The 23,924-nt window shown below is 43.9% G+C and overlaps 1 protein-coding gene across 1 annotated transcript in view; it reads left to right on the top strand.

The window, feature by feature from the left end:
• The window catches only part of fto (FTO alpha-ketoglutarate dependent dioxygenase), a 135,330-nt gene extending 111,635 nt beyond the window's left edge, over positions 1-23,695 (top strand). The window contains exons 9-10 of the mRNA XM_042487948.2: positions 20,460-20,600; positions 21,526-23,695. Of these exons, the coding sequence (XP_042343882.2) occupies positions 20,460-20,600; positions 21,526-21,532 (148 nt within the window). The 3' untranslated portion in view covers positions 21,533-23,695. The remainder of the gene's footprint in view (positions 1-20,459; positions 20,601-21,525) is intronic.
• Positions 23,696-23,924: the final 229 nt, after the last annotated feature.

The raw sequence follows: 23,924 nt of genomic DNA, 5'->3' as shown, positions 1-23,924 counted from the left end.
CTGCATGTGTGTGCCTTTTTCTATGTGTGTGTGTGCATGCACATATAGGTGTGCAAGCTCATGCATTCAAGCGTACATGCTGGTGATTGGTGTGGGTAAAAAGTGTGTGTGTGTGTGTGTGTGTGTGTGGGTGGGTGGGTGCAGGAGAGCTGGCTGGCTGGCTGGCAGCACCCATAGTCCCATTAATTTCACGTGGGCTCCCTATCACCAGCCACAGATGCCTATAGACACGTAAATGAGTCTCCAGCGAGCGGTGGGCCGCCTCAGCCAGCCAGCTCGGGCCTAATGGGCTGGAAAGCCAGCGTATGTGACGGCAGGAGATGAGGGCCTTATTTACACTGGCAGACATTAGTGGATGGACGCTGATTCACTGATTAACACGTCAGCCTCCCTCTCTCACACACACCCTCCCCCCCACATGCCTCCAGCAGTTCTCTTCATCCCTTTCCTCTCTCCGTTCAAACCTCTACGCTCATAGCTACACATATGTCTGAAAAAAAAATCCATAAACAAACATATCCTCTTCCTTTTTTCTTTTCTTTCTTCTCCAAACTTCTCAAACTACTCACATGCCCATACTAATAGACATATATGAAAGACACACACACACACACACACACAATATCCAGTGTTGGAAATGCATGGTGGCAGGTTGCTGAGAAGGGGGAAGCCATCTGTGAATGATGGCTCCTGTGGAAAGATAATGTTTCTCATGCAGCGCCGAGTGAGGCGCTGATGGAGGAAGATGACTTTTTGAATGGTTAAGTGGGTAAACGTTAGATCACGGCCACAGCGCTCCCGCTCGCCTCACCTACCATCAATCCCTCCCTCTCTCCTTTCCCCCCTCTCCCCCGCTCTGCCTGTCTCCCTCCTTCCGTCTACTAGATTGTTTATTGAAAAGGCACGAGGAGGCCGCCGATAAGAGAGGCAAGGCTAATGCCATGATTTGTGTCAGTCACGCCGTACAATTTGTTACAATCGCGACACTTATCACAATATAATATGTTTATTCTGGTCAATTAAGTGGCACAGGGAGGCTCCTGCATTTGAAGTGTCACATGCAAGATGGGACGGGGTGAGGCCGATCAAAGGAAATGGAACTAATCTAATTGCACAGCATCTCAAGCTGCTGCTGCCATAGCCGTTGCCAGTTAGCCTATAAACTGATGCATTCTGGGAGAGCAGAAGGGACATCAGTACAGGTTTACAGGTACAGAGATGGCCAGGTGCCGTTTTGTTTGACTGGCACATGTGTATGCATAAACAGATACAGGTACAAATACAAACAAATGTATTTACCATGCAAACCCTCTCCACTCAAACACATGCTCGGGTGTTCAGCGGCACATTTAGACCTTTATTTCACATATAGACTTTACGCATATTTGACATGACATACAGGCATGTCTATTTGTTTATGTTTGTATAGTCTTGCGTTTAACTATGCTTTGATGTGTATATATGTACAGTACACGCGATGTATGACAGTTTTACAGAAGTGCAAACAAGGAGTGTACAGTAAGTGCACAAATAATCACACTGTTACCAAGGTTTGCATAGCTGTGTAATTACAGTTACGCACTCACGCTCATTGAAACCGTTGATCAGGTGTACTTTTAGCACTGCACACATTTGCAGTACTTTTGTAGACACACAAAAGAAATGGGCACATCAGCACACCTTTACCCAGGGAAGTTTCTTGCACATACGAATACACACACACACACACACACACACGCACACCTAGACACATTTTGGTCCGACATAGATCCCAAAAGAGCACAAGTTTACATAAAAGCAGGCCAGGCAGCGAGGGCAGGCTGTGTAGCGGACCAGTGCTTCCATCGATCTGAGAGGGTTCATTAGGTAAGTGCTGACATCACAGATTGATGTCTCTTTAAACCAGTGGCTGCCGAGGAGCTGACAAGGAAAATCAGCACTATTGACTCCCTTATTGGGGTGTGTGTGTGTGTGTGTGTGTGTGTGTGTGTGTGTGTGTGTGTGTGTGTGTGTGTGTGTGTGTGCCTTTACAACAAACCAGTGAGTGAACATACATGCTTACATATTTGAGTGCATCAGTGTCAGTGTGCAGATGTGTGTCAATAAAATGAACATGTGTGTACTAGCGTTTGGCACACAGGTATGTTTCTTTGCATGTGTGTACGTGTGCGTCTCCCCAGACGCCATACTAAATAGCCTCATCTCTGATGGGCTCCTTGTGTGAAGGTGTTCACTAATGTTGCTAGTTATACACTCAGCCATGCGGATAAGGAGCCTGTCAGCCTGTTTCTGCCGTTACGCCACCATTCATCCATCTACCATGACAGAGTGGGGAAGAGATGGAGTGGAAAATGGAGATGAAGAGTAACGGGAAGAACATAGAGTAGAGGCATCAGAGGTGGACTGGATAGCATCTCTCTCCATTTATATTTTATTGGTACATTTAGGAACTCTTTTTTGTAATCACGCTCTGCAAGATTCTGACTAATTTGCAATCCAAAGAGACATGGAGCTGCTTATTGGGCCTCGGTTCTATTTAGGTAAAATTAAGGCTTTAGGACTCGGGTTCTTTTAAATTCATGCTGTGGAAGAAGAGACTGAAAGTTGTCGCTGTATATAACCTGAGTCCCCTCACCCAGTACTTGTCGATTGATCTGAGATGTCGTTTGTATCTGATGTGTTTCTCTAATTAAGATCAGGGGAGAATCATTGGCATTGAGCGGCTCCACGCGCCCATTGATTTGACGGTGTTTGTGCGGATGGTGTGGACAGGAGTGACAGAAATCAAACTGGTGGGTTGAGCCACAGCAACACCAGACCGAGTTAGACAGTCCGCATAACCTCCAGTGTTGCTTATTGTGGTTTTTAAGCCACTTTAGGTGCAATTTGGCACACAGTTAAGCAGGTGTTTTGCTGAACAACAGTAGCGAGAGCTGTGTCTGATTTTGCATATACACTGCGCGCAACCCTCTGAATATAGCATCAATTCTGGCAGCACCAGGCTGTTGAGATCATCAATTTCCAATTTTCATCTTCCAGCTGTAATAAGCGATTTTTGTAGCTGTTGATCTCCATCTACTGTAATCTATAACAAAGTATTCAATACTTTATGATAACTGGAGATCAACAGCATAAGCTTAAGTTCTGATGATAATACAATAAACAACAACACTTTTCTAAACACCAGGGCACCTCATCCTACTGCTTTAAATAAGCAATTGATTGTCTCTTTTGGAACATGAACAGTGTGTCCTCATGTTTACTTGAAATGTCTTTAAATGATCAATAGTCCAGGAGAAACAAAGGCAAATTGATTTATCTAGCTTTAATATATCAATACTGGAGATGGTGTATTTTCACAAATAAGGAAAAAGTAAAACAGTCTAGAAAGTTTGCCCATACTTTATTTTAGCCTGAGCTGAGCATAATGCAAAGTAAGTGTTTGGATTGTGGAATGTGCAGAAGCAACGGCACGAATCCCTTCCAGGCCACCATCACCGGAGGCACATCCCCATTGGCTGCCTCCAGGAGATTAAAGAGAATAATTGCCAGCTGATTGGCTGCTTAATTTTTCATGGACCTTTGATGCACAGGGTGTTTGTATTACCTTTATCAGCAGGCATAATAATGGGATAGAGTTTGACACACTTAAGTAATACAGGCTTCTTCACAGAGTCGAGGAGCTGCTGCTCTTCCTCTTGACAGAAAGGTACTTTTCCGGTGCAGTAGGACATTTTTAACATTCTTCCGTGTAGTTAATGCATTACAATTATAGAAAAGGTCAATATATCCATATGTAGGTGCCATGGACAGATTGTCCAGGTAAATTTAAACACATTATTGCACACAGATATCCTGATTTAAGATGCAAACTGATATACACGTTCTTATATTTTGATAGTATGTTAGATTGTTGTTGATTGAACTGTACACACTCTTTTTGGAATGTAGTTTTTGATGTTATTAGAGAGGATTTTAGTTTATTCTAAGTTCAAAATTTGTGTTCTTTGATATATGTAAGTGAAGTGAACAGTGTATTACAAACACCTTTTACCTCAACACCCTAACCAGTGTAGTCAACACTACCACAAAGTACAGCCTAAAATCACACATATTGCATTGACTGAATAAACAGATATCTAAGGAAGCATTCTCAACAAAAATTGAACGTTTCAAGTGAGGTTGTCTCTATTGCAAGGTGATTGTGTTCCATTGCACAGGTGTTTCTGTTTTTCTAGAGACTCATTATGTGCAAAAGGTAGCTGGCTATTTGAAATGAACTGACTTCGTCCCTGCACATTATGTTTTATTTCTAATTTTGTGCATCTTATGGCCTTAACTCCAGCATGAACTGTGTTATGCCACCTCTTTGAAAGCAATATGAAAGTACATGAGAGCTAGTTGTGCCAGCTCCTTCCAGATCAGGGACAGCTGCAGTTGACAGTCCCATGTTCATACCTCTGCCTGGTGACACTAATCTCTTCCTGTAGGTGACCTACCTCCTCATTCGCAATCTGTCTGTGTGTGGAGGTGTGTGTGTGTGTGTGTTGTGTGATGGTTGCAGCGCATGTCTCCTCTGCGGTTCCGCTTCGGAGGTCCAGGAACGGTGAGCTTCTCATGGTTGTCACTTTGCGGTGGGAGAGCAATCATTTCCTTGGACAACAGTCCCATCCTCATCCCTGCTTCCCGCCCGCTCGGATTAGTTCCTCTCGCTGAGAAGATTTGCATCCAAAATATTTTCTCCTTATTTATTTTTTCTCTATTTCCCCCTGTTTTTTTTCTTTCTTTACATCATTTACCATCTGTGTCTCTTTTTCTCTGCCCTTCTCTGTTTCCTCATCCTCGTTTTCCACCCGGACGCTGTGGAGCATTTTATTACAATTGTCAGAAAGAGTAGCAATTCTATTGTGGGGTGATTACGACAGGGTGTTTTACCCACAGATCACCAGAGCAATTAAAATCTGTAAATAAGGCTACCCATGATGCCTCAGTCCAAACAATGGGGTCCCGCAGGAGGTGTTTGTTTGAAGGGGAACTGTGGAAGAGAGAGTTTCACTCTCTCTGACTCTCTCACTCTCTCTCACACATTAATTAGGAGATGCTCCTTCAACCCGACACGGCTGTGTCGATGGGCAGCTTTGCACAATCGCAGTGACACATATTTCAGACACAAGATGAAGTTGTTTACTTTTGTGTAAGACCTCGCATTACGCTACTGCACTTTGTCTCGCAGCATGGCGAAGATAATGCAGGCCTACTATAATTGTGCTGGCTACAGCTGTTAGGAAGAGGAAAGAGAGGCCTGCGCCAGCTACTGTGAGGAAGTACACGAGTAGACACACTTGCACTTAAAGTAGATGGCTGACAGACAACTGCAGAAAATGTGACACTTGGAATTTGAAGGAATAGATTAATAGGCAACAAGGTAAGAGATAGTGACATTTTGATGGGAACATGTGCAAAGTGGAATTTGTTGTCCATTTTGTACACTAGCAAAGTCATTTGCAAAACTGTGGCACTATATTAATATTGGAAAAATATTTCTGAGTGCTCACATTGTTGCTAGTCTTTTGGCCTGCTTTTCTTTTCGCCACTTGGCAGTGTATCACATCTGTACCCTGGCATAACCAGAGGACTACGTTGCCAGATTACCAAGACAATGCTGCCAGATAACCAAGACAATGCTGCCAGAGAATGTCATATTCCTTGAATGCACAGCTTAATTAGGGCTGAAGCTAACCATTACTGCAGAGCGCTACTTTAATTCTGGTTTAGCCTCTTAACCCCAGTTGCTATTAACTACCTGGTTCACAGCAGTTCACAAAGTGATGCAAGTACCCCAAATGCCTCAACTACTTTTTGGTGTTTCTTTTTCTTTGTAGAGACAAAAGGGCTCTTTGTAGTTTCGTGGGAAGACATGTGGAACATGTCATGTATTTGGTGTCAGGATGTGCGCGTACCGCTTCCGCAACCACCCCCACCCTGCTTCATAAATTACTCACGAGTGGAGTTTGGGCAGGTTGGAGCAAAGGAACCAGACAGATAGAAGGAGGGACCGTGGGAGTGTTGCAGCTCGACACAGCACCACGATGATGCCAGGCTCCGTGGGCCTCACCAGAGGCTATATGCCTTACCAAGATCCTGTTTACAGTCAGCCAAAGAAGCTGCCAGCCACCCATTTCCATAACGCTGCCTGCGGTCCTCTGCGGAAACTAATTTTTCTCTACCGGAGATGCACTATGATGCTGCCTGATCTGTACCCATCTCACTTTGCATTCTGTGTCTTCTGTTTCTCTCTTTTGTTTTAATCTGCTTTCCTCCCATCTCATCTTTCCATCATGCCTTATTTGCTGTCTCTATTTTTTCTTCCATATCCCTCTACACTCATCTTTTCTTGGCTTTCTTCCATCCCCAACCATTGAATTCTGTCCTTTCCCCTTAATTCATATCAGTGATTATTGAAAATATTCAGGGAAAATATTGTCACTCAAGGTATAGCTTGCTAACAATTAGATTGTTGTCATAATGAGATATCCCATGGTAGTGCTTACAAGGTGTACTCGGCATGTAGGTCAGTATAAAAGTTGCATATAGGCTGGATTGTGTGTTTATATATTAATGCATGGAGGCTGCGGCAGCTTGTTCTCCACTGGTTGGTTGGGATAGAGGCAGTTTTCTTTTTATAACACATTTGTTTATATACTCTGATGTGCATGTCTTGTGAGGAAGTGTGCATTTCAGTATGTGCATGTACATCTTTATTTAAAATATTTATAGTCTGCATTCAACTTTTTCCGCTTGTTAATGTGCAAATATTTTCTTGATTGTTGTCATAAGGGTACACCAGCCATTTCACTGTTTGCATGGTGTCTTCTTTCATATACTTGCATGTCAGTGTGCCATGTCCACTCTGCAGTGTGTTAGTGGTCATGTTTCTAAAACTCGACACATCTCTGCGTGAGCCTGCCATCCTCAGCTTTTTCCCCCTTGTTCTTTCCTGTCACATGTTTGTGCAGATTTTTTTTCTGCTTCAGCCACTTGTGTAGTTGCCATGTTCCTGTGCCTCTACATCAGTAAGCATCTGCTCTTTCAACAAGGTCCCCATGGCCTCAAATGTCAGAGCAAGCAGCTGCCAGACTAGTGCATTGTGCAGCAGACTTGTGTTTCGCCTCCTCCCATCCCTCCACTTCGTGTTCTGTGATGTTAACTGTGATTGAAAGTAAGTAGGCAGCAGCAAGTGGGGGGGAGATGAGGGGAAGGGTCTCTGCTTTTTGGATTCCTGCAGTTTGGAGGTTGTTACTGTTGCTCAGGGCCTGTCTGTCCTCCAGGGCTTTAGGGTCAGGTGGGGTGAGGTGTTCTGTTGTGCATTAGGTACATCTTCCTGTGCCCTCTTGTGTGAAAGACCACGACAATAGGAAGCCATTTGAAGCTTGTCCACATTGTAGTCCATGTACTAAAGCGTGTCAGGGGAAAACAGTGTGTGCACATTTATTTTATATGTGTGTGTGCATGCTCAGGTTTGAATTTGCTTGTATATGCTCTTATATATCCTCTACAAGTCTGCATTTGCAGTGCAACATTTTAGACAATGTGGATCCCCTGATGCACTTCATAGTATAGATGGCGCTACATGGTGTCACAAGATGCCTGTGTCAGAGTGTATGTGGGCTTGTTGCATGCATACATGTGTGTGTATGAGTGAACAGTCGCAGGATGGGAGCACTGAGGCAGAAGAGATGGAGGGCGAACAGACAGGCAGGTGCTCCCCAGGAGGGGCCCGGGGGGCAGCAGGCCAGGGGTAGCCCCTCCAGCTCCCCCCCAGCACACTCTGCTCTGCTCTCAGACACTTCTATTGATTTGTCCAGCAGATATGACCACAGGTTAGCTGCTCTGCTAAGTACTACTCTTTTCACCTCCCTTTGCCTGCAAACAAAGGCTGGACATAGGCTGCATTTGATGTCAGGTGATGTTGTTTCCTTGGTGTTACTTTTACCAGCCACACTACCCGCCCTACCTATAGCCTCCCTCTCTGGCACAGAGCATGTCTGAACCATCAGGGGGCACTGTTAGACTCACTCTTGCCCTAGAAACGACCCAACCCACACCTGGCAGAGTTCTCCATTGTCTCCTCCTGAGGCTGTAGGAAGCCATGAGTTCACAGCTGTGGCAGGTCTACAAGCTGTGAGAAAAGGCACTTTAGATGTCAATCAATCCTCCGCCTTCATCTCAGGATCTCAGAAAGTAGAAATTCTGTGTTAAATCAAGCCTAAAGTAGATTAGTCCAAACAGCAGCTTGAAATTGTGCCTGTACTTTGCTATATGTGATCAACCTGTGTAGTGAAGTGTAAAGTTTGAACCTGACAGATGTAGATGGAAGCCAAAGCAACTCTTGATCAGCTCAAGACAGTTCATCTCATTGCCAAGTTCTTATGTGATCGGAAGTCAGTCGGCGGTACCTCTGTGCTGGCTGACAGGTGCATGAATCAAGTCTTCAAAAGGCCTCATTGGTGACACATTAACATGAGCTGAGCTTCCTGGAGGACTCTGAATTCTGAGCTGTCACAGGTGGCAGATGAGATAAAGCTACTATGCTGCTCTGCTTGTTTCGTAACATAACCCAACTCATGTTGAGAAGAAAATTGGCACCTGCTTGACACCTATTAAAAAGCCGTTTCTGAGATTTGAAGGAGGGTTGTTGTAACATGCCTTGTATTATTAATTAAAACAACCTCCTCTGAGTCATCATCGGCTTTTCATGTGTCCGATGTCAGAACAGATGTGAAGGTAAAACAATGAACAGTGAAAGAAGGAACACCAAAAGGGTGTGGGTGCAGTGAGACTTCCCACGCTTTAATTGAAAACAAGAATGTCCTTACAAGACATTGCAACATAATTTATCATTGTTAATTAGGAAACTGCAGTGTAGGACAGCATAATACCAGCTCGTCATATTGTTTGTTTTTCTTTCTGCACATAGTCGCATGTCATTTTTCATGGCAGAAAGCCAGACTTGTTAGCGTGTGTTAAACTGGTCTTTTCGCTGATGAGAAATGGAGGCTATTACCAGCAATGTCAGCCTGAGGAAACATAATGCAGGCTGAAGGCTACCTGCACGATCTGACTATGTGTGTTGGCACCCTTAAAAGATATTTTTAAATGGTCATGTTTCGAATGTCAAGTTCTGTTATGGTGCAACGATAAAAGCTGGATTTTACTTTTTAATAACTTTATGTGTTCAGTTTATTGTTTGAAAATGCTGTACCTCTTGACCCTGACACACCAAGCCGACGGTTGGCCCTTGGTCAATGTTGGGCTGTCGGTGAGCATCTGTCACCCTATTTTTGGCTGTTTCCCACACTGTTGGCACTAGTTGGCCCTTGACAGCTTTTTATCGGCTGATTCAGCATGTTTAACCGGCATCAAAGAGCCCTTCTTTGAGTGAAATTACTTGGTTTAATGTAGTTGAACTCAATGGAAGAGAAGAGAAAGAGAAGTGAGGAATGCAAACAAATTGCTAAAGTCAAGAGGGCATGAGATTGAAATTAACTTGTTATATGAGGTAAACCATTGTGCTTTTTAGCAGAAACAGTAATAATTGTCATTGTTCGCTAAGACACAATAAATATCCTTTCTTTCTTTCAGTATTGAATTGTGTTGTTAATGTGCTAACTAGCCTCTTGAATTCCTCCTTCTGGTGTATGAGTTTCCCTTTTTTTATAACAGATACAGTCTAATGCCGCCTACTGCTATGTGAAGTTATTTCCTCTTATGCAGATACAAAAAATGCCTGCTAGTTGATTGTTGGCTGTAGTCTTTGTGGTGTATTCAAGTGCAACTTTTTGGCTGAGACACACACACCTTTACAGTTCAACCTTCCACCCCTTGCCAGGTTCATAGGCTCTCATAGCTTTAGCTGTTTTGCTAGCTACCAATACCACTTACCTGCAACATGAACAGGGAGGACAGGGACTAATTGCAGGGACAAATGTTCCTGACTGCAGGGTGTGCAGTTGTCTGGGTCTGGTCCAGGCCCTGTTTATCTCAACCTCTGTTGGCAGTCATACACACACCACACACGCTATGCTCTGATTTAACCAGAGGCAAAGCCCCCGCCAATACCCACTTTCTCTCATCAAAGATTCATAAAGGCAAGGTTCTCAATGATTTTCTGTCTCTTCCCGTATTCACAGCTTGTTGTCCTCACCCTCCCTGTCTCCTGCCAGTCAGACAGCGGAAGTCAGGCGGAATTACGGCTGAAGTGGCCGCTGGCTTCCAGTGTGTGTATATCAGTGTTATCCGTGGGGGTAGGACATGGGCAAGAGGGCAAGGGGACGAATGGATGGTGACATGTTGATGTTGTACTAAAAATGTTAGGAGCCCCCATACAGCGAACAGAGTTAGGCCCCGCCTGCTCCTCTCTTCCCCTCATGCACTCCTTCCGCTGTTCTTTGTCTTCCGCCCCAACCCCTGAGCCCTGTGCGTCGTGACAGCTTCCACACTGGATCTGAAACTAGCTCATTCAGAGCCCCAGTCACCAGGCCCAGGGCACACCATCTGTAGCCCTCGGAGTCCTTCCGTGTGTGTGTGTGTGCGTGTGTATATGTGTGACTATGTAAGTGTGTGTTTACTTCCTTATTTATGTGTGTGTCCGTTTGCATGCAAGCTTACAAGCATGGGTGTGTGTGTGTGTGTGTGTGTGTGTGTGTGTGTGTGTGTGTGTGTGTGTGTGTGTGTGTGTGTGTGTGTGTGTGTGTCTGCGAACCCAAACCACCGTGCCTCAGCCTGTTAGTCTTGCTACTTACCAGGCTTAGCCAGATGAGGGCCACTCAGCCCGGATCTAATTCCTTCGACTCTGGCAGCACTTCACTCCTGGCTCTTTTTGCCTCTCAAGTGTGCATCTGTGACCTTGGCTGACATCGGAGGGGGTTAAACTGTGGACTTGGAGATGTGGCCATAGCGATTGAGTTGTAAGCTAGTTTTTGGATCAGCACTTCCGCACAGCCATCTGGGCTTCTATGGGGCTCAGACAGAGGTTATCCCTCTCTTACTCCCCACAGCTGACCCCGGATCAGCACTAAAGGCAGAGACTTTAGTAAGAAGCATCCTCGCTGGGATAGGTAGTGCAGAGCGGGGATGTTTTGTGCAGTGGAAAAAAAGGAGAGGAAACTAATGAAGAGAGTTGATCCCTGTTACAACTTGAGTTGTAATCCCTCTGTTTTTATTGTGCCAAGCGCTGCTTGTGGCTGATGCTTTATTGTTGTCCTTAGTGGCATGCAAGCTAAGCCTGTGTCACCTTTTTCTCTGACATCTTTTTGACTCACATCAGTATCAATATGAGCAACGTCTGTGCCACTATAGACAAAGGGTTGGGTTCAAGGAAACACAACCCTCGGTTATGTGAGTATGACTGTTATTACATCAAGTCCTGATATCGTCACTACAAACACAGCACCATTAAGTACTTGTTAGACCACAAACAGCCTCTCTTTCAACACCCAGAACAACTTTCAATGAGTGATTTGCACACACACCCACACAAACACACACACCTTCTCATCTACATAGGCAGGTACATAGTATGTTCTCATATACACACACGCCCACACATACCTTCCCTGGCTCGCTGTATTCACTCTTTGCATCCTGTTTGGTGCAGCGCCTCAGGGCCCAGCCTGGCTGCTCTTCAAAACAAATTGCTGGCTGTTCACAGTGTTTTAAATGCCGAGGCCCTTTAATTACACTATTTACTTAATAGGGTGAAACAAAACTCGTGTTCACGCAGCAGGAGCACCAGGTGATGCAGAAGTTCAAACACCTGGCGGAAAGCACTCTTCTGGCATGGACGCACAGCATACACATGTGTACACATGAATGCACACACACACACACATACACACACACTCACACAACTGTGTTACAATTGCTGTACGGCTCTCTCAGGCTTGGATAAGATGCTTTACTGAGTTTGGCACTTTTTTTTTTGTTTGTATACTGGTAAAGAAACACCCTACTGCATCTGGGAAAGTGCAACTCATGAGTTACTGTATACCCAGCCTGACATTTTCAGAATGAGTTCATCGTGTACTGTAAATAGAATGGTAGTTTTAGTTGTTGACTTATTGCGGATGCCCACGTGAGAATGTAAACATCTTCTAATGTGTTCCGCTCCTATGTATGTTTGTTCAAAGGTTAACTTAAAAAAGCAAACAAAAAAAACAAAGCAATGTGCATTTTACATTTTACTTGATATTTCTTGTCTAAAGGTGCAAAAGTCTGTCTGATGGTGGCACTACAGGAAAGGTCAGGGGGGTCACCCAAACTTTTAATGATTAGACTGGTGACCTGTCCACAGCGTATACTCTGTCTCTCCTCTTCTGCAAACTTGGATATCGATGTGGGAATCATTATTGTAAGTCTTAAATTATCAGATGTAAAATCAGAGGAATGTGCTTCATCTTCTGTCTAGCATACTCATGAGGTCTCTTTAAAACTTAATGTCATGCTTTTCTATAACATCTATTGTTTTTCATTTATATGATTCATTCAAATAAATATGACACAATTCTCTTGATAAATATGTCATCAAATGCTTAGCTTTTTGTTGTTTGTTTTGCTTTTACAAGAATATCTTATATGTGATGATGGTTGTATTATAGCTTATGCCTGGACCTGTCCACTTTATGAGGCTTAAGATTGATGAGTGTTTCAGTAGGGTGTGTTTACTATCACTGGTGGGCTGAGCCTATTATGTGATCTCGTCATGACAAGTTATGTCAACATGAGGTGACGTTTTTCTGAACAGTTTGAACGAAATCTCATATTTTTCAAATCAGTTCCCCATGAGGAGTTGTTTACGCGCTTTGTTTAAAGGGAACAGCACATTCAGTGTCTCTCTCTTTCTTGTAAAGCAGTTTAAAATGCATGTTTCTGAAACCCAATATCTGTTGTGCAACAGTTTAAAGCTTCTATCTCACAGTTTCACTTTACACACAAAGGCTTCAGAACTTAACACCACATCCCCTGGAGCTAGAAGGATGACTTGTAACCAAGCAATTGAAGTTACAATAGACTATAATTAGCTGGGCCAGCTTGACCCCGCCATTGTCACCTGAAGACAGGTGGGAATTATGCCCATGTTGGATCGACCTTATCATGTGACTGGGGTCAGGTGTCGTCCAATGGCTCTGCTGTATAGCTGTCGAGGCAAGCCTCATCCATCACCGGCTTTATTGCACCGTTCAGATGATGCCCACAGGGCACTGACGCTCGGCCAGGAGGGAGGGTGAACGCGACGGAGGGAAGGGATGAGGGTTAAAAAATGATCGTTTTACAAGAACACTCTCAGAACAAGTTTTCACAGCAACGGTGTGCCATTGCCCTGGAAAACTAAGAGTTAGTGTTCCCAATGACACAGTAACTCTCCTCCTCTTCCTGATTCCCTAACAGCAGATTTACAGCCTTCAAATGCCGAGCTGTGAAAAGTGCAATCACTCGCAGGCTCGTAACCTCTTTACCCTTCGCCATCAAGTTCTGTTATTGCTCCATTTTGTCTCCTGGGTTTTATAAATAAACAGCATCATCAGGAAAAACTTCGCTGTCTCTATAGAACCAACTAGTTAGTTTTGCCTGTATATATCAAAATGTTTCACTATGGTATTTGGCCACGTGTGGCTCATTTGGGCCGATGATGGAGAGGCTTGTTTTGTTGAGCGAGGCGTCCATCCCTGCTTAGTGTTGTCTTTGGGGTGTAACTGGCAGAGTAAACGTTTGTTTTCATTTCGATTTTTTTCATCTTTTCCTTCAAGCCTGCTGCTTCTGTTGAGCTAGCCTGTAGCCTGGCACAGGTGGCTAGTAGGCCAAAAGCTGCAGCCACACTCATTCCTCCCAGTTAGCCTGGAGTGCACACACACAGAAACTTTTTTTCTCTCAGATGCTCACACATACATATGCACTCTCTCTCCTTCTCTGTCAAACATATACACTCACTAACACACAGAGATCCAGAGCCTTAGGGGGTGATCTGTCTCCCCACCCCTTGTCGGGAGAGTAAACGACCAGGAGGGCCCTATCTGTTTGTCCTTTTCCTGTGTCTTTTTTTAAAAATTTTTTATTAGAGCCTGATTGCGTTTGAACAATAGTTGTCTGCTTGTAAATTTTGCGCCTGTGTTGACATTAGGCCACATTCCATCCCATGGCCTGAGGAGGAGAAGGAGCAGGCCGGGGTGTTCGGTAATTTGTTACGCTGTTAAGCACCTAATGGACGTCCACCTGGTTTTGAGAGCAGTAGCTGTAGTTCAGGGGCTTGCCTCCTTTGCACTTCCAGACTGCAGTAGTGTTTTATTGCCTCCAATTATGAAGGCTATTTAGAGGCTACCTGGCTTTGTGTGTGTTTTTCTGTTACATCTGGTTCACCCTGCTCTAGACAGGGCAGCCAGCCAGGCCACATCAAACACTCAGGGTGTGAAGCAGGTGGGGGCTGTGCAGATATGATGAACCTTCCTCTGTTTCTGCTGTAGACACTAACTTCACTTACAGTACATGCCCTTGATGCAAACCCGAGGCCCTGTTTTTGCTGGAGATGCCAATAATGAGCCTTATTTGTTTCATGTGGTTTAAGGAGCAGCCCAGACTGCAGCTGGCAAGAGGGACACCTCACAGGCCCACCCAAAGGTACCCATACACCCAGTCAGAATCATTGTTCCCAGCAGCAGCAAAGCCGTGGTGGCACGTGGTGGAGAGTGTTGAAAGCAGCATGCGGCACCCACCTCTCCTCCTGCCCCTCCTCCTCTTGCTAATGCATTTTTGCGTGGTCTCCACAACCATTAATTAAAGGGGAAAAGAGTGCATCAGATGTTAGTTTTATTAGCCCAGGCTCCTTAGAGAGAATCAAAATGAAAGGAACATATGTCATGCATTTGATGACGCCCCCCCCCCTCCCCTCCCCTTCTCTCTGTTTCTCTCTCCACAATTGCCCACCTCACATACTCTCAAAGTGTACAGTCAGCAGCTGTCTGCAGACACAATAGCTTTTGATTGATCCTGAGGAAACGGTTAAGACGCGGCCCTGCCCACGCTTTCTGGCTGGCTGGCTGGCTGGCTGGCTGGCTGGCTGGCATTCTGCACCACTTTAGATTTAACGCTGAATGTGGCAGTGATTGGGATAATGGGAGTTGGGGATGGTGGGTGAGGATCTGAGGCTCTGTTCAGGCTGTAATGAGGACAGCCCTGAGAGTTCACAGGACCCATGGAGTCTTGGGTGGTGTAGGTTGAGATCCAAAGCTCGACACATCACAGGTTGGGCCTTGTTCTTAATGTCTCCCTGTTATATTGCCCTCTCCATTACATCACTAATATCTTGCACAATGCAGTAGAAAGATAAGTATGTAGAAAAAAGCTATCTCTCTCTTTCTCTCTCTTTAGCCCATTATATAACTGCATGACATAGAAAGACAGATGTGCTCAATAACCTATTTCTTACTCAACATTGCATAGGTACAGAACGTACATGGACAATATACTTAAGTCTTTTTTCTCTCTCCTTGCAACGTGATGGCATGCCTTACCTTGAGGGGCAGGCTGATTTATGAGACACATGCCTGTTTTTTCATGACTTGTCTGATTGCATTCTCAGCTATCGAGCACTTAGGTTGCCAAAACCATAAAAATTCACACCTGCACAGGATTGTTAGAATGAGATGAAGCGCAAGGTAGAGCATGAGGAAGCAGGTGATCTGAGGTATTTTGCCTCCCTTAATCAGTGCTGATGTTTAATACAGTTTAAAATTGATATGGATGATTGATTGGTGTTCTTTGTCAAAGTGTTATCTTTTAGGTACTATGCATAGGGCATGGCACATATTTTGGAGATGATTCTTAATGTAATGTTACAGTGCACATGGTTAAACTGTAAACAATAATCATATCTAATGAATCACCTGTCAAATCTTTTGTCTTCTGTCTGTTTTATTAGCAGAGAACAAGGTACAAAATCTTCAGGTTGTCATAGCCACAATTGTGTAGCCTATCATGCAAAAGGTTCAGTCTTAAAAAAGTTTAAGTGTAGTTTTTGAAGGTTCTACATGTGACATTCAGAGCATAAATATAGCAGCAAACCACAATTTGCAATATAGATATATAGTAGAGTATTAGCATTCTGAGCAGAGAATGCAGTGTGCTACCCCTGCATGTCAGCTTATGTCAGAGTTTATCTTAGCAGCTATATGCTGCTAACAAGGGTGGCTTGGTGAACCACCAAGCCACCCTCGGGCTCGGGGGTCATGAGCCAGGAAAACACACTGATAATGTATTATGAACACTATAAAATGTTTATTAGATATGATATAATTAATCAGATTATGATAAATGAAAAATATGCACCCCATGCTTCCATATATGTATCACTTGTGTCTAAACATAAAGCGAGAGAGACGAGCGGACCCACACAAAAACACACACATAAAGACAGCTCTGCGTTTGAATAGAACAGAGCAGAGCAGCAGAATGGCTGCTGACCAGCGTGGAGAAATGTGCATTGCCAGAAGACTGCTGACAGGCGGTTATGTGGGCAGTTTGGCGTCCAGTGTGAACATGGTGGAGACACTTGGAGCACAACTTGGCAGTTGTTCTATAAGGCGAGAATTTTTACAATACTATTAAGGTACTATGGTGATATTTTATACTCATTTTTACATTGACACACCAACAGGTAGGTAATTTGGCTCTCAACTAAAATGATTAAACCATATCCATTTCAGAAAAGATGTCAGTTCCTTCCAAAAAGCTTTCCATGAGCATAGTGTGGCTCCACCCTTGTCCTAAAATGATGTCCTGATTCAAGCAGCCTGAGCTGTCTAGTCCCATGTGGTTACAAATGACCTCCTGTAGCAATAATGCAATAAGCGTTGTCTCCTATCTGCGTTCTCGGGGTTCTTTTTCACTTGGCCTGACACAATTGTGCATTTATCAGTGTAATTGCAAGAGTTGGAAGCACTGATGTTGTCTATTAGGCGGATTTCCATCCTGTTAAGAGCAGAGGGCCTTTTAATGTATGGCCCTGCTTGAGTGAACTGCTACACAATTACACACTGGCCAGAGATTGAGTGGGCTGATGATGCTGATGATCGCGATCCTTGTGATGGTGGTGATGGCAATGATGATATTGGACCACCCTGCACTCTCTTAACAAGCCTTTCAGAGAGTGAAACAACAAAGTGAAACCGAGGTTAATCATTTTATTTACTCGTTTTTTTCTCTCTCTCTTTCCCCCGCCTCTCTCTACCTCTCCCTTTCCTTTCTTTAACCAAGTGATGGAGCCCGGACTGTGGAGCGGGGGGGTGGAAATCGATGGGGAGCGCATTACAGTAAAACGTATTGATTAGGAGACCTGCGAGCAGTGTGTTGGTCGCAGAGATGGTGGAATGATGCAATGCTTAAAGGAATTTATCCTTTGACTTTTACATTAACCTTTTATTGACTGCTTTGCCTGTCCATAATTAACACTCACTTTAGCTAAAGTGGTTAGTTTGAGCGCAAAGGGGGCTCCGGCCCTTATTGCAGCGAGGACCCGTCGAGCTCCCGCCCCAGCCGCAGTTCAAGTGCACTGTGCTGCATGGAGGGAAAGGCCTCTGTGGAATAGAGGCGAAAGAATCCTAGATACCTTTCACATTAGCATACCATTTGAGCAGGGGCCTGCCAGGCTATAAGGTTTCAGGGCAAATTGAAATGAGTGATTGTGTTGCCAATCTCTCTTGACCGAGCGCCAGATGGGATAGTTAGGCCCATATCTGTCTGGGGTTAATCCATTGGAACAGCCTGGACTCACAAACACATTCTCTGCCTTCTCAACCCCCCTACACATACACAAACACACACACCTCTTTGTCTTTGACCTTAACTTTAAGGTGGGCTGTTCTGCCATGGGAAAGTCTTTTGGTGAGCCTTGTTTGTACGCCACTGTGGCTTACACTGAATTTCTAGCAAGAGCCCTGGAGAGCTTAAGGCACCTCGCTTGATATTGACTTTTTGTTTGGTTCCATTTTAGCAGTCAGGGGACGGTACTCTGTGAACAGTGGTAGATTGTGTTAAAGTGTGTGCTGAATTACCTACACTATATTATCTTTGATAGTCTTCCAGTCTTGATATCTTTTATATCTCTGGTAACCCAGGAGCCTTCTATTTGCAAGCTAATGTTGCAAGATCCCTTGTCAGATAAATGCGGCAGCTCTGTTGAAGGCGGCTGGTCAGGTTTTATACGCTATGTAGCCTTTCAGAATGAGTCAGGGCAGCAGAAAAGAGGCGAGTGTTTTCTCTCATAGCTCTACAGCATGAATACTTAATCAGGCACAATCAAAGGCCTGGGTTCCCTTGGCCTGTGGTGTCCTCAAGCTGATGTCAGCAGAACCACACAGTGTGTGTGTGTGTGTGTGTGTGTGTGTGTGCGCTGTCTGGGTCAGTTTGCACTCTCTCTCTCGCACACTCTATAGATATGTATGCCAGCCATGTCCTCCTCCTCCTCCTCCTCTTTCTCTGAAGTGGCGCTTCCTTTAATTCACACCCTAAATAAATGATGAGAACATTTAAACACACGGCTCGTCGCAAAGCCCCAAGGTCGCCTAATCGTATTATTTATGAAGTGATGTGCTACATAATGGTACTTAGTGCATGTTAACAGATGCTATTATCAGGCCCTGATCCAGAGCGCAGAAGATATATTGGAACAGTGGATGTTAATGCTGCTCCTCACCACCGTAATGCAGCGGCTCTTTAAAGGGCTAACCGCACCAAAATGCAGCACTTAGGCCGAGAGCCAGTCGAACATTAAGTGGCTCCGGTGAAAATATATAACCACAAATTGTGGCAGCCCCCGGCTGTCCCCTGACAACTTTAACATCCCCTCATCTCATCCATAACCGACCCTCATATCCTTCTCTTCAGCTCGCCGTGTCCTCTCTAACCCCTCCTTTAGTCGCTGGCCACAAGGTGGTGGTGGTCTTGTATATGTGGGGGCTGTTTGAGGTTTTTTAGGGTGTGGATGGGGTAAAGGGATATGATAGGACAGACCCTGGTATAATGACTTAAGTAGAACTAGCCTTGTGGCTTCAGAAGGGAATCTTAGGCCACCACTCACAAGCGCACACACACTACACACACAACATACAATTTCCATCCTCCTCCTCTCCCTTTTGCACCTCTAGGTCAGAGGTCACTCTCATCTGTCAAGAGGCAGAGGGAGGGCAGATTTACAATGACAGCCGAGAGCAACACCAAGTCACCGCAGTAAATATTTACACTGGTCTGACAAAAGATGTGGCGAAGGTCTGTGGGGGCTCCAAACACTGTAGAAATTACAACTAACCTCAGATTATTAATCATACGAAAATCACACAGTGACATGAAAAGGCTGGTTTTCTCACGTCTCTGTCATGATTGCAACAAAACAGAGAGTGATGTTCTTGTGAAGGCATCCCGCTGACTGTGCCTGCATGTGTGTAAGATAAATGGGACATTAATCATGATACATGATATGATGGTTTCTCGTCAGCTTGATACTGCTGCTGCCATTTATGGCTTTAGAAATACTTTCCTGACGCATCACTTCCTCCCACTCTCTCAGCCTTGTTTAGCTCAATGAGCTTTCCTGACTTCAAGGTTTAAAAACAGAAACGCCTGAAAAGGATGTGCAAGTTGCATAAAGATCAATAATTTAAATATCACTTAGAGAAACTTTTATCTGAAGAAGTTTTACAAAGAATTCAAAATCACTTCTAGACTTAATTTTACAACAGATTACACAGACACACTTACTCTCATATCCTGGAGGTCCTAATTGAGCCCAGTATTATTAGGAGTCATAAAAAGGAGAGGAAACACACAAGCTGACTGCCTCCTGGTCAAACACACATTACCTACTGTGTGCTTAGGGACGAGTTTAAGCGTGCGCGCCCGCACACACACACACACACACACACACACACACACACACACACACACACACACACACACACACACACACACACACACACACACACACACCATCATTGACTTAACAACTTGACATTTCTGGGACTTATCCCTTTAAAGCCCCCATCGGTCAATACAGGAAGACCACAAAGAAAGATGTCTGATCATCTTCACGAACAACAAACCAGCAAAAGTTACAGACCATTAATAGGAATATGCTGGATTTCATTTTTTTAAAGTTGCACTTAGAAAAGGATGAAGACACATACTTCTTGAAATGATTTGATTATATTTTTAAAAATACGAGCTTCATATGAATTTGACTTAGTATAGCAGCTGTTCCCAAATAGTGCCCACAGCTCAAAACATAAAAGCACTTGTTGAAAGTTTAGTGTGCGACCCGAGACGCGTGCCCTAACGCTGACGAGTGTCTACCAGTTGGTTTTGACGGGAAGGAGGAGTTAATGGGTGCACTTGTTTCCTGTGTCCTGTCGCCTCAGGTGCCACTCAAATCTGGCCCAGACATTACCCCCTGAGGAGGCCCCAGTGGACCGGCCTTTCTGGGGTGTGGATGACCCCAGCATGCCGCTGCCCTTTGATCTGGCTGACATCATCAACAGAGTGGAGTCACTGCTCTGGAGGTGGGCCTAAGATGTTCAAATTTGCTCATGTGCATGTTGTTGTGTACATGGCTCATGCTGGATGTGGTCATTAACAGTTGGCAAGTTGTTTATTCATTACTCACCCATGATGTAATGGTCATTTTATTGTTATTATCTAAAAAGTGCTTTATTCTCACATACATTTACACAGACACATGGATACTAATGTGATTATTTACAGACCAGTGTATTATTCAAGACATGATGAAGTATCAAATAAGGAATTTAGACAGTGTTTTGCATTTTGTGCATGCCAAGCAACATATGCTGAAAAGCTGGCCCGAGGTATGAGCATACTAAATGGCCATGTAGTGCCACTGTGGGACCCCAAAAGGTATATAAAAAAAATTGTGAATGACAACTATTTTTCAGCTTTAGGAGGTGCTTAAAGTCTCAAAAAAGTCTGTCCTGGCCTTGATGGTTTCATGTACAGATACATGTAACTAGAGCTGGGTATTAACCAAAATCACCCAGTACCATGTATTCGTGAAACATCTCATGTCAAATGATACTTGTTTTCAATCCTTTTTGCACCTTGGGTCTGATCCTGGTTGATCACTGTTGGATCTTGAAACTTTCTGTTGCTGCCATCTCCAGAGCCACTTTCCTCTCTGCAAATGGTCAGCTCAGTGTCTGCCTGGTTAGCATGAGCAAACACAGCAGAAGCAACAGGAGGAGCTAACATTCAATATAGAGCTTTTAAAAAGCCCCAACAAACACACACTGATGCCAAAACGGCTCAACGTTACAAAGCAAGGCTTTAAATCAAACTCAGATGAGCTTTTTAACCCATATCCAGCATACAATTACATCAAAACGGTAAGTTCACAAGACAGGACGCACATCATAACATTTGAAAAAAATACCCTTTTGCCATCACTATTTATTTTTTATTTTCCAACAGGATGTGAAGGATGGATGGAGGAACTGAGAAAGAAAGAAAAAAATCCCACCAGCTTTTTTGAATGGCCCCCACATCAGTTGAGGGGACAAGACCACTGATGACACCTCCGTTGTGATCCCATCAAGACTGATTTCCTTTCGATTGGTTCATTTACACCCCCCCCCTTACTCCACCCTCCACAACCCAGCTGACCCTGGCATCTCAGCCGCTCCAGCTCGGAGTTGGCTGGAAGGAATCCAGAGCACCACAATAGAACCAGAATAGTGCTTCAGTAACATGCTAACAACGCAAGCTAAGCAACCAGCTACTAGTGTCACAACGGTCTAACGAAACATAAGTGGAACCTGCATTTCAGTGTTAGCATACATGTGTAACTATTTATTTCAGTGTATTCTGTTACTTAATCTCATGTAACCCAGACATGCTTTTATCAATAGATTGACTCATTCTCAGTAGTTACAGTACAGTACATACATATACAGTATGCTTTCTATTTGTCACACAGTGTTATATTACAGTATAGAATGGTAAAAAGAAAAAAAAACTCACTTTGCTCACATGGTATTGCATTCTTCACTTGTGTATAGTGTATTACCTTTTATTGTGTTCAGAAATGGAATGAGGCTGAAGAGACCAAAGAAAGATTATTATAAGAAAGTTATGAATGTCACCCAACGGAGAACATGAAGAATGTGTTGTTTGGTGTTTCGGTGCGTTTGTTGTGCTTGTGCCATATGAAGGCGGGACAGCGTGTTTGTGCGTGTTTGTGTGTGTGCATTTAGCCATGTGAATATACAGTATCAGTCGTTGGCCTGTGTGTTTGTGCATGTGCACGCTCACTCTCCCACGTCTACATGAAGGCGCGTGTGTGTGAGTGTGATAGTGTGTGTGTGTGTGTGTGTGTGTGTGTGTGTGTGTGTGTGTGAGCCTGTTAGGCAGCCTGCCAGTTGTTTGTTCTCGAAGATATGCATATGGAGAAACAGAGACTAGCAGCGGAGCCCCTCTGCCTCTGCTCTGATGAAAGGCACCACTGGTAGAATGACCCGGAACACAACCGCCGTTTCTCATAATTACAGCTGTTCAATCGCTTTTAATTACTCTTAAAGTGTGTAGAGCACCACATTCCCCTGTAATGCTGCAGGCCATCCGAGAGAGCGAGAGAAAGATCCGGCGCTTCTGACAAAATCCACTTTCAAAACAGCTAAAAAGGGTGGAAAAGGGGGCCGACGTCAAAGCAGTGTAGCAGCCCTCCTCGTTTGATTCCTTTTCTCTATCTAGTTCATGATGAAGTAGAGACGCTGTTTACTATTAAAAATGCAGAATGCACTCCTTTTTTTACTTCTGAAGTTTTTTCCAAGATGTTAATGGTTGCCAAACGCTGTTCTTCTTGCTTCTTCTTTTGCTGCGCCTCTCTTGTTTGTTGTTGTCAGAGAGATTTGTTTGTAGATCGGCAGTAGCGTTGACTTGTTTGAATCACTCTGTGCTCCCTGCGCCACAGCTTGTCTGTCTGAAGCAATAGGAATGGCAGTAAATAAAAAAAACAGTGTTTTATCCAACGACCTGCATACTTATATTCTTCGCATGCTTTTGTCCATTATTCTTTTTTTAATTACTGGTGGATAACACACTAACGACAGGTAAACTCTTCTTCATACACGTGTGTGTTTCAGATTGGATGCTTATTGTTTTTATTTAATTTAAAAAATATATATATTTTTTTCTTTTAAGCTGACCTTCACCTTTGACAGCCCGTGTCTTTTTACTCTTCCTCTGTGGTGGAGGTAAGTTACTGTTCTCTGATGTAGCCTCTCCCTAAAATCTGTTTTCCTCAAGTTAAAAAGCACAGCCAACCATAAAGGTCCTTTATTTAGTGGTGTAGCTACTGACAGGACAATTAGTTCAAGTATATCTACATCAGGCCAAGGTTAAATAATGCCTACATGCACAGTAGGTCTATAAATAATTACTAATATTTGAACGAAGTTGTTGTGAGTACCAGTAGAGTCACGTTTATTGTATCAGGCCAATTTTACAGTGCTAGTGTCAGTCACAGGAATAGTCTAGAACGTTTTCAATATAAATATGCTCATGTTAATTTCCCATGGGGCAAACATTTTGTTTGCCAAGAAAGCCAAAACAAAACAAATAAATATTAGAAATAATTAATGGACCATGGCTAGCATGATTCTGCTTTCTTTTCCGCAAACTATCAAATCTCCACAATGGAAGAACATGCTTTCCATCACTGTTGACCTCAAACTACTAACAAACGACTTCTTTTATCCAATTCAGATGAAGTTGTTCTAATGCATCCATCTAAAAGCAGTCATTTCGAACCAACTATGGTAACCATCCATTGTGCATCATTTAAGGGTTTTTATTGAATTACTTTCTGCGTT

The sequence above is a fragment of the Plectropomus leopardus genome, chromosome 1 (genome assembly GCF_026936395.1).
Source record: "Plectropomus leopardus strain MGB_pleo_1.0 chromosome 1, ASM2693639v1, whole genome shotgun sequence".
Lineage (NCBI taxonomy): Eukaryota > Metazoa > Chordata > Actinopteri > Perciformes > Serranidae > Plectropomus > Plectropomus leopardus.
The sequence above is the reverse complement of the archived record's forward strand: the minus strand, read 5'-3'. Positions and strand labels throughout refer to the sequence as shown.